An 11,977-nucleotide genomic window follows, 5' to 3' on the forward strand; every position below is an offset into this window, starting at 1 on the left:
TTTCCCAAACAGTATTGAGTTAAAATCTCTTCAAATTCTTATCCTTTCTGGTTGCTCAAAACTTGAGAAGTTTCCGGAGATCAGAGGGTATATGGAACATCTATGAGAGCTCTTTTTAGATGGGACTGGTATAGAAGAACTACCCTCATCAATTGAGTATGCCATTGGGCTTGTTGTATTGGATCTAACAAACTGCAAAGAGCTCGGAAGTCTTCCAAATAGTATTTGTAATTTGGAATCTCTCAAAACCCTACTGCTTTCTGATTGCTCAAAGCTTGAAAGTTTGCCACAAAACTTTGGGAAATTAAAACAGTTAAGGAAGCTTTACGCAGACCGAACTCCTATAAGAGGTTTGCCTACCTCCTTTGTTGACTTGAGAAACCTTGAAGTATTATCTTTTCATGGCTGTAAAGAACCAACCTTTGCTTTCCCGCTTCTGCTTTGGAAAAGTTCAAATTCCCTTGATTTCTTGTTGCCTCCTTTATCAACTTTACGCTCCTTACAAGACCTAAATTTGAGTGACTGCAATATAGTGGATGGGCCACAACTAAGTGTTCTTAGCCTCATGTTGTCCTTGAAGAAGTTAAATTTAAGTGGGAACAACTTTGTTAGTCTGCCCTCAAGCATCAGTCAACTTTCTCAGTTGACAGTACTTAAGTTGCTAAACTGCAGGAGGCTTCAGGCGATACCAGAGCTCCCATCAAGCATAGAAGTAATAAATGCACATAATTGCATATCATTGGAGACTATCTCAAATCAATGGCATTACAGATGGCTTAGGCATGCTATATTTACCAATTGTTTCAAAATGAAGGAGTATCAAAGCAACATGGAATCTAGTTTTGGGATTGTGGTAACTAATATTCACCAATTTGGATTGAGATCCAAGTATCATCCTCAGGTATGTTCTCCCTCTATCTGATGTCTTCATTTTGATTATATGGAAAAACAAGTATGTTGTGGCTTCACCATTCCAAGTGACAATATCCAAGGACTTCAATTTCAATTCCATTTTCAAGTTCTTTTATGATAAAACATATTTATTTATTAGTTCATAATTTAACCTTTTGTTGAGAATCTCAATCATATAGAATTTTTCTAATCTAGTTGTTACCTATTTTTTAGGGATAAATTGTATAGTTTAAATTTGTTTTGTTCCTAGAAATTTGGGTGTACAGCTATAGATTTAGTTTGATTTGTTGTAACTTTTCTATAAAATGAAGCATGTTTCCCTTCCTTATTCAAATAATATACGACATTTTTTCCCTTTTTCTACATGGTATCAAAGCCAAGTTAATTGGTTATTCCCTTTCCTTTTCCTCTCATTCTTTCCAGTTATGTTCTTCTTCCCTTTTCATTTCTATTGTTATCTCTTTACAATGTCAGAAATTTCTAAATCTACTCCTTCCATTACTGTTGGTTCCAATTCCTCAAAAATTACCCACACCCAATTCTCATTCCCACTCTGTCCAGATCACCACAATCCGCCTTAATGAGAACAATTTTCTCAGATGGTCACAATCTATTCGGATGTACAATAGGGGCCGAGGCAAAATTGGTTATTTGATTGGTGACACCAAAGAACCAACGAAGATAGACCTTAGCTAAGCCACTTGGGATGCAGAAAACTCCATGATCATGGCATGGCTGGTAAATTCCATGGAGGAGGAGATTAGCTTGAATTATATGTGTTATCCCACTACCAAAACTCTTTGGGACAACATTATTCAAATTTATTCAGACCTTGGAAATCAGTCCCAAATCTATGAGTTACAACTCAAATTGGGCGATATTTGTTAAGGTGAGAATTTAGTTACCAAATATTTTAATGTCCTTAAGGGTTTATGGCAGGATCATGACTTATTTAATGACTATGAGTGGAAAAATATGGATGATTGTAACTATTTTAAGAAAATGGTAGAAATTTCACGAATATTCAAATTTTTAGTCGGGCTTAATGTTGAGTTTGATGAAGTTCGGGGTAAAATCATTGGTCGGCAACCTCTCCCTTCTTTAGGTGAAGTATTCTCTATAGTGTGTCATGAGAAGAGCCGAAGGAATGTTATGCTTGGGAAGAAGCTCTCTGGACCTGTGGAAAACTCAGCTTTATTGGGCACTGTAGCAACGGCTTCTCGTAATCCTAATAACCAGCATCGTCCAGATGACAAGCTAAGAGTTTGGTGTGATCATTGTAATAAACCACGCCACACTCGTGAAACCCATTGGAAATTACATGGAAGCCAGTTGATTGGAAGCTCGTTGAATGGAAGACTAATAAGCAAGGCAACTTTAATAGTTTCCCTGCTAAAGCACATGCTGCCGAGACATCCTCATTAAGCAAAGAATAATTAGACCAACTACTACAATTGCTAAAACCTGCTCCACCGACTCCTTGTACTCCTATAACATCTCTAGCTCAATCAGGTTTGTTGATGATCACACACGCCTATGGTAGCTTTATCTAATGAACTCTAAGTTTGAGGTTGCAAAACTCTTTCAAGATTTTTATTCTATGGTTGAAAACCAATTTCAAACCAAAATAAGTATTCTTTGGAGTGACAATGGAATATAATTTTATAATGATTGTTTAGGTGATTTTTTGCTAGAGAAAGGTATTTTACATCAATCAACTTGTAGGGACACTCCTCAACAAAATGGAATTGCAGAACATAAAAACAGACATTTACTTGAAGTAGGTAGAGCTCTTATGTTTCATATGAATATTCCTACATACCTTTGGGGTGATGCAATTTTAACAAGTTGTTATTTGATTAATAGAATGCCTACAAGGGTTCTAAACTATGCAACACCTTTACAAACTCTTAAGAATACTTTTCCAAACACACGTCTCACGTCAGATTTACCCTTAAAAATTTTTAGATGTACAGTGTTCGTCCATGTGCCAACTCATCTTCTATCCAAATTTGATCCAAGAACTGAAAAATGTATTTTTCTAGGTTATGCTCCTAATAAAAAAATGGTATAAGTGTTTTAATCCTACTACGAGGAAAATTCATGTTAGTATGGATGTCAACTTTATTGAAAATATTCCCTTTTATAACAAAACTACTCTTCGGGAGGAGAACTCTAATGAAGATTAGTTTTGGCAATAAGAACAACCAAAACTTAGTATTTTTCTTCCTGAAATAAATAAAAAAACAGATGTTTTAATTAGTGAAAAATGGAGAAATACTGATTTATCTATGCCAAATCAAATTACATCACATGGGGAGAAACTCTACAACCTATGTCCACTAAACTTCGTGTTTATACTAGGCTTCGGTTTAATTTTAATACTGAGAATAATCAAGTCAATCTTGAGCATGGTTGATCATCAGCTCCTAGTTCTCAAAATCCAAGTAATCTTCCTATGGACTCCACTCCTTTACCTATTTCTGATCTTGATATCCCTATTGCAATCTGAAAAGGAGTTAGGAATTGTACCAAATATCCCATTGCCAAATATTTGTCTTATCAAAGAATCTCAGGAAAATATAGAGCTTTCACTTCAAATATCTCTCACTTATTCATTCCTAGAACTATATAGGAAGCACTATGACACTCAGAGTGGAGATTGGCAATTCAAGAGGAAATGAATGCTCTTTTGAAAAATGAAACATGGGAAATTGTTGATTTACCTAAGGAGAAGAAGACAATGGGATGTAAGTGGGTTTTCACAATCAAGTGTAAGCCCGATGGTAGCATTGAATGATATAAGGCAAGGTTAGTAGCCAAAGGTTTCACACAAACCTATGGAATTGACTACCAAGAGACCTTTGCACCTATCGTAAAGATCAATTCCATTTGGATTTTACTTTCTCATGTAGTACATTTTAATTGGCCATTGCACTAATTAGATGTGAAAAACGCTTTCTTAAATGGCGATTTGGAGGAAGAAGTGCTTATGGATTTACCACTAGGTTTCAAAGAAAAGCTAGAAAAAAAAAGTTTGTAAATTAAAGAAGTCCTTGTATGGTTTAAGCAATCTCCTAGGACTTGGTTTGAAAGATTTGGAAAAGTAATCAAGCTTCAAGGATATATTCAAAGTCAAGCTAACCATACAATATTTTATAAACACTCAAGAGAAGGAAAGATTGATGTGTTGATAGTTTATGTGGATGACATTATTCTAACTGGTAATGATAATCTAGAACTTGAAAGATTGAAGAAAGCTTTAATTCGTGAATTTGAGATAAAAGATTTGGGTCCCCGAGATACTTTCTTAGTATGGAGTTTGCTAGACCTAAGAAATGTATTTTCATTTCTCAAAGAAAATATATACTTGACTTATTAAGTGAAACGGGTTTACTTGGATGCAAGGCTACAGAAACTCCTATAGAACCGAATTTAAAACTCCAACCAGCAAGTCCAGTAGATGATTGACAAAGAGAAATATCAATGCCTAGTTGGGAGACTTATTTATCTCTCGCATACTCGTCTTGATATTGCTTTTGCTGTAAGCATGGTGAGTCAATTCATGCACTCACCAAATCAGGGACACTTTGATGTAGTGTAGATAATTTTAAGGTACTTAAAGGGGACTCCAAGAAAAGGACTTCTATATGAGAATTGACGACATCTCCAAGTGGATGTGTTTACTGATGCAAATTGGGCAGGAAGTGTAATTGATGGGAGATCAACTTTGGGGTATTGTACTTTTGTTGGAGGCAATCTTGTGACTTGGCGGAGTAAAAAGTAGAGCGTTGTGACTAAAAGTAGTGCTGAAGCTGAGTTTAGAGTTGTAGCCCATGGCATTTGTGAAGTTTTGTGGATTAAACAATTACTTGAAGAACTTAAGGCTGCTAGCCCTTTACCTATGAAGGTCTTTTGTGACAATAAAGTTGTCATTGCCATTGCACATAATCCAATACTCCATGATATAACTAAACATGTCAAGGTTGATAAACATTTTATCAAGGATAAACTGGAAAATAGACTAATTGTTATACCCTACATACCTATGGTTGAACAAGTTGCAGATATACTCATTAAGGGACTGCCAAAGAAGTAGTTTGATGATTTAGTAAGCAAGCTGGCCATGAATGACATCTTCAAACTAGCTTGAGGGGGAGTGTTGAGAATCTCAATCATATAGAATTTTTTTTTATTTGGTTGTTGCCTATATTTTAGGGATAATTTGTTGTTGTTTTTTAGGGATAATTTGTTATTGTTTTTTAAGGATAAGTTGTATATTTTAAATTTATTTTGTTCCTAATTGGAACAATCATTCATATGTTAACAATATCTCAAATAAGAAAAAAAAATGACCAGGAAAGAAACCTTAACGTTGTAGAATTCCTGAAGTTTTGTACGTTCTAAAACTGCGAGAACTGTCTTTTGCAATGAAAGGAAGTTTCCACTTATCTTTCTTTCCTCAAAGTTCTAAAAATTATTATAATCAAAATTGAAAATCAAAATATAGCAATCAAACACATCATGCAGAAAATATGAAATTTTTGTTTCTGGAAAAAAAAATCCACATAATGATGTAATGCCTAAGTGAACCCAAATTTAATTTTTGGCAATCTTCTTTTTCTCAATGTCATCGTGACTTTGATTGTTCAGGATCATGGAAGGCCCCTTCTATTCAGGACTTTAATCCCTGGAAGTGAAATACCGGATTGGTTCTGCCATCAGAAGAAGGGGTGCCGGATAGTTATAAAGTCACCTCCAAATAATTGGAATAATAGTAACTTTCTGGGTTTTGCTCTTTGTGCTGTCCTTCGTCTCAAGGATCTGATCCATCAAGAGATGCATTATTTAACATATAGCATAAGTTCCGGTCCTGGAGGTCATAGCCTGCCTACCATGAGAGATTTCATCCCTCACCGTTTTGAAAATGGATTAATTGAGTCAGATCATATATGGATGGCATATGCGCCTGCACCTTTGTGCAAGAGCTGGGCTGACTCAGTGACTATTGAGGTTTCATTTGTGATATCTGGTTCTCGCGACACAGTGAAGAGTTGTGGGTTTCGGCTAGTGTACGCTGAAGATGTTAGAGACAACAATGCAACAATGATCCAACACATCTCTCCTCCTCAACATTCAAGTGTTATCCTTGAAGAACTTGACCACTCAATACCTGAAGATAGCAAAGTCAGGAGTAGGCTTGACAATAGGGAACCCAGTGGAAGTGGCTGCTCCAACAAAAGCTTAGAATTAGAGAATGAAGATGAGTACCACACTGCTGAGGATCTCAGTAGCAGTGGCTGCTCGAATGAGGACTTAGAATCAAAGAGTATTGATTACTGCTACACTGATGAAGGGGACCAAGCTCTAGCAGAATCAGTATTAGAAGGTACCATAAGCATACAGGAGCAGTGGATGCTCTGGTAATGACTCACACACCTGCAACAGGGCACAAGATGAATTGATTTTGGACTGAGTTTCTTCTGGGAGTGGGAACATGAGGCTCCTTTTGAACGAAGGGAAGAACCCTTGAAAGGAAAATGGAAAACAAAGGTGGAAGAACGAAGGATGATTTGAATATACATAAATCTTTTCTTCTACTCGTTGAATTTCAAAATGTACAAATTCTCCCTTTCATAGTGAGAACTCTCAGAGGAACTCTCCCATTTTCTCATTTCCTGGACCACATCTTTGATTGATTGAAATGGTAAAAGGGCATTGTGAAAGGAATCTCTCAACTTCTTAGTAAGTTACTCATTTCTTATCACAAGTTTACATCATTTTGTGGTGTATAGTTGTATTTTTTTTATTATATGCATGGGACTTTAACCATATAAATTCGAAGTTACCTATTCTAACAAAATTGTGGATTGAAGACTTTGCTTGAAACTGAACCAATTGCAGCAACATTGCGATTGCTACTTTACTGAAAACTCAGCCTGTGTCAACTGAAATGCAGAATCCAATGATTATCCAATCCAGATCCCATCCTAAGAATTCAGGTGTATTCTTTGTTAATGGGGTACCCCAATTCAATAATTCGGAGTGAAGATGAAATTCTCATTGATTGCAGCTAACCAAACAGAGGGACAAAATCATTGAAGAATGAAACTGGTATTTCCATGCTTTACCTCAATATTCTCATTTGTTCATTTCTTCACCACTGAGAGATTCACAACTTTTTGGTATATAATTCTCACTTGTTCGTTACCACGAGTTTACAGTAGTGCTATGAAAAACTTAAAGATGCCCCAGAATTGTTATCTATTGATTAATTATCAAGGGTAATCCAAAGCCAGTGGAATTGTTACAATTGTATTACAATATATTGTCTGAAATTATGAAAGCAATTAATGATTAATCTCGATACAAACAAGGCTATATGTCTATATATACTTTTCTACACAGCCAAATCATACAGCCACAGTAAATGGGAAGGTTGCTTTTCTTCGCTCTATATGGAGTATTTAACACAATAGTCTAGAAAAGCTTAAATGTTCAGACATCTATGGAAAATCCCGTCATTGACGGTTCTTTTTCCCATTTTTTAGGTTCCTGCCAACCTAAGCAAAGTGGGAATGAGATCGTACCTTAGCAACAAGTAATAGTGCGCTATCATGAAAATAAGGTTAACTCAAGTATAAAATTATCACATGCATATCAAATAGCAAGTCAAAGATCAGACAATATTCATTAAGTATAACAATTGACAATCAGAAGAGAAAACTCATATATAGGGCCCCCACCAAAACCCAATTTATCTTGCATGAGTTAGTCTCACAAATTCCATTATTTTGGAATTATGAAAAATTTATCCTTGCTTATTTAAAATCAAGAGAAATAGAAAAAATATTTTAAAATCAAAGAAAAATTTATGAAGGTGTTTGCCTGAAAGAAAAAGGCAATAAGTTTATTAAAAACGGGATTTTTGGTAACCCTGAACCTTAAGGTAAGATGAAAAGTTGTAGAATTAAAGAAATATTTGAAAATTTGAGTGAAATTAAAATTATTTGAAAAAAAACTAAAGTTTTGAAATTTATTTAAAATTTGAAAGTTTGAAAATTATTTGAAAATTGACATTTTGAAAATTAGATTTAAGAATTGGAATTTTGGGAATTAAATTTGAAAGAAATTGGAATTTTGAAAACTAAATTATGAAAATTGAAATCTTGAAAATTATTTAAAGATGGAATTTTAAAAATAATAATAAAGATTAAATAAATAAATGTGAAAATTAGAATTTTGGGAATTGGAAAATTAAATTCATAAATTGAAATTTTGAAGAATTATTTAAAGATGGAATTAAAATAAATAAATAAATAAAATAATAATAATAACGAGAACAATAATGATTAAATAAATAAATGTGAAAATTGGAATTTTGGAAATTGAAAATTAAATTTGAAAATCTGAGTTTTGAAAAATTATTTAAAGATGAAATTTAAAAATAAATAAATAAATAAATAAAAATAATAACGAAAATAATAATGATTAAATAAATAAATGTAAAAATTGAAATTTTGAAAATTGAAAACTGGAATTTTGAAGAATTATTAAAAGATGGAAGTTTTAAAAATTAAATGTGAGAATCTGAATTTCAAAAAATTATTTAAGAATGGAAGTTTGAAAATTAAATTTAAGAAAATAGAATTTTGAAGAATTATTTGATAATAGAATTTAAAAATAAATAAATAAATAAAATAATAATAATAATAACAATAATAATAATTAAATAAATAAATATGAAAATTAGAATTTTAGAAATTATTTGAAAATCCAAGTTTTGAAAATTAAATTTTGAAAATTATTTAAAATTTGAAGTTTTGAAGATTAAATTTGAAAATTAAAGTTTAGAAAATTAGATTTTTGAAAATTAAATTTAAAAATTAGAGTTCTAAAAAATTAAATTAAAAATTGAAGTTTAGAAAGTTTATTTTAATTAGAGTTTTGAAAATTATTCGTGAAACGACCCTCTTAACATCAGGAAATTCTTGCCACGTATCAGGTCAAGTGCATGGCTTGAGGGATTTTCCGGGAGACCCAGCCATGAAATGGGCAATGAGGTAGAGTGATCGCTGAAAATGCCTTATCTTTAGAAAGATTCCAAAGATTTTTCTTTCTCTAAAAGCAAAATAAATAAATAGAAACTCTCTTCCTGAAAACCCTACATTCCCTGTCTCTAAACCACTTAAAAAAACAAAGACAACTTTCTCACCAAAACTTCACCTGATTCTCACATCTTCTCTCACAAAGATTCTGCACAAACCCACGAAGCTTCTCTCCAAAAACATAAAAATAAAATAAACCATCCCACACTACATCTTCACAGGCCCACGAAATCTCTCTCTAAAAACACCAAAACCGAACTTCCATAAACACATCCGAGAATAGAACATTGGACCAAAAGGCCACACTATCAAAGTCACCATTAACTGGCACCGCGGAAGAAACAAAACGAAATGGCCGGCACGAGAACTTCCATTACTTCTATTCAGATTTTAACAAAATGAACACTGCCACTAATCTGATGCTGTGAAGATTTAAAGATAAGCTGGAAAACTTGTAAGGAATGAGCCATTTACACTAAGATGGCCAAGTGTACAATGAAATGGGCATGCATTGCATGCAAGTTGCATGTACATGGGGAAGTGGAAGGAAATATGTTGAAGGTGGGTGCGATGGTGGACTGATCTGAAAATGGGTGGAGGTTAAGCTGAAGGTGGTTCGAGTGGTGAAGGTGATTGGTGTGCATAACGGGCATGAAAGAGAGGAAGACGAGCTGAAGGTAGTGGGCTATGAAAAAGGCGTACGCAAAGGTGGCCATGCGCTTTTTTCCTGAAATTAATGGAGGTCCCAGGGGCAGGATGCTGGATGTTAGAAGGTTGGTTTGAGTTTTGGGTTTGGTGGGAATGAAAGAGGAAAAGATGGGTATGGTAGCGTGGGGCAAGCAAGTGGGTATTGAAGATGAATGGTGAGGCGAATAGAAATGGGACGACAACTTGAACGCAGAGAGAGCTTAGCGGCAAACTGGAAAATTGGAAAAAGGATTGGCCCCGTGTTCATTAATCATCAATCGGAACAAACATGTAATCCTCAACGTCCACTCTCAGTCAACACGATAATGCTAAAAAAAAAATAAATAGAAAATGGAGCAAAATAATGAAGAGAATCGAAAACAAGAAAAGAAAAAAGTTGTGGCCATACCTGATAGATCTCCCCTCGAACCCAGCTTCCCCGCTCCCTTTCTCAAAGCCGCTCACCCATGGACAGCCCTCCTCCTGCTCTATTTTCTTTCAAAAAACCATTCTCCCCATTTTCGCTCCAACTCTCCTCTTGCTCTGTTTTTCGCTCTCTCTGGAAAATGCTCAACTCAACCCCCCTTTCCTTCTCTGGTTCTCTTCTCTTAAGCCTCCGATCTCACCCCTCGAAAAGTTATCCCACCTTTGTTTTTCCCGTTTCCGCTTTTTTTCGTCTAGCTTTCACCCACAAAGTGGAAGGGGAATCTACTTATAAAAAGAATGAGACTCCACTAGCACAATCTCACAAGGACTCTTCCCAAAAATATAACACTAATAGAATAAAACAAAATAGAAAATAATTCTCAATATGACACTTCCAAAAAATATAAGACTAATAGAATAAAATAAAATAAATTAAAAATAATTCCCAAAAATAAAAATAGAAATTATTTACACTCTTCCTACAAATTATATATGGGTCTTTGTCCCTTTCTTTTTCAATATACTTGATTGTGGATAAACTTGGAGTGTTGTTTGTCTTTTTCAATAGATTTGGTTATTGTTAAGCATATCATATCATGCATGCTCAAGATAAATAAAAACTAGATTTTAGATACAATATTGTTAAGTTGGTTATTTTATAACATTTACTCTCAACAAAGTAGATTATTTATTTTTGTGAGAAATCTAATCAATTATATCTTAACTGTGCATACTTGATATATCATGTTTTTTGTCTTCCTTCAAAAGTTGCAATAAATATGACTAAGTATCCACGAGTTTCCTCTGAAGTTGTCAAAATTACTACTTTTTAAACCATGTATGTGTTACCAAACTTACCATTATTCCTTTTCCAAATTCAAATTGCAGGCCCGAGGCTCAACTTATTGAGGAAATTATGGTAGATATTTCCAAAGATTTAAAATGTGTACCTTCAACAGATACCCAACTTCTAGTAGGAGTGAATTCTTGCATAAGGGAACTAGAATCACTATTGTGTCTTGAGTCAACTGATGTTCTCATGGTAGGGATTTGGGGTATGGGTGGTATAGGTAAGACTACCCTTGCTAGAGCTATTTATGAAAAAAATTCTGACAAATTTGAAGGTTGTTGTTTTCTTGCCAATGTAAGAAAATTGGCAAAAAAAGGTGAAGATTATTTAAAGAAGCAACTTCTTTCAAGGGTATTGAGGGATGAAAATATTGATGTGACAACCACTTCATTGAAGGCAAGATTACACTCCAAAAAGGTCCTTCTTGTTATTGATGATGTGAACCATCGATCAATATTAAAAAATTTAGCGGGAGAGCTTAATTGGTTTGGTCCACAAAGTAGAATCATTATAACAACTAGGGATAAACATTTTTTGACCATACATGGTGTGAAAGCTGTATATGAGGTCCATAAATTACAGGATGATAAAGCTATTGAGCTCTTTAACCATTATGCCTTTAGAAATGACTCTCCTTCAAGAGATGTCATAGAGCTCATTTATAGTGCCATAGCTTACGCTCAAGGCCTTCCATTGGCCCTTGAAGTTTTAGGTTCTTCTTTGTGTGAGAAAAACAAAGATGAATAGGTGTGTGCATTGTTTAAACTAAAAAAATCCCCAAATATGGAAATTCAGAAAGTGCTTCAAATATGTTTTGATGAGTTAGATGAAGACCAGAAGAATATATTTCTAGATATTGCAATATTTTTTCGTGAATTGGAAAAAGATATTACAATAGAAATACTAAATAGTTGCAACTTTTCTCCCATTAGTGGAATAAGAACTCTCATTGACAAGTCGCTCATAAGTATTATTGACGATACATTACATATGC

At 34.1% G+C, this 11,977-nt stretch overlaps 1 protein-coding gene across 1 annotated transcript in view; it reads left to right on the plus strand.

Moving 5' to 3' along the window:
• Positions 1–11,730, plus strand: part of LOC117905762 (disease resistance protein RPV1-like) — a 67,949-nt gene extending 56,219 nt beyond the window's left edge. Inside the window, exons 2-3 of the mRNA XM_034818637.1 lie at positions 11,022–11,277; positions 11,566–11,730. Of these exons, the coding sequence (XP_034674528.1) occupies positions 11,022–11,277; positions 11,566–11,730 (421 nt within the window). The remainder of the gene's footprint in view (positions 1–11,021; positions 11,278–11,565) is intronic.
• The last annotated feature ends 247 nt before the right edge of the window (positions 11,731–11,977 follow it).

Source organism: Vitis riparia, chromosome 18 (assembly GCF_004353265.1).
Source record: "Vitis riparia cultivar Riparia Gloire de Montpellier isolate 1030 chromosome 18, EGFV_Vit.rip_1.0, whole genome shotgun sequence".
In the NCBI taxonomy this organism is placed as follows: domain Eukaryota; kingdom Viridiplantae; phylum Streptophyta; class Magnoliopsida; order Vitales; family Vitaceae; genus Vitis; species Vitis riparia.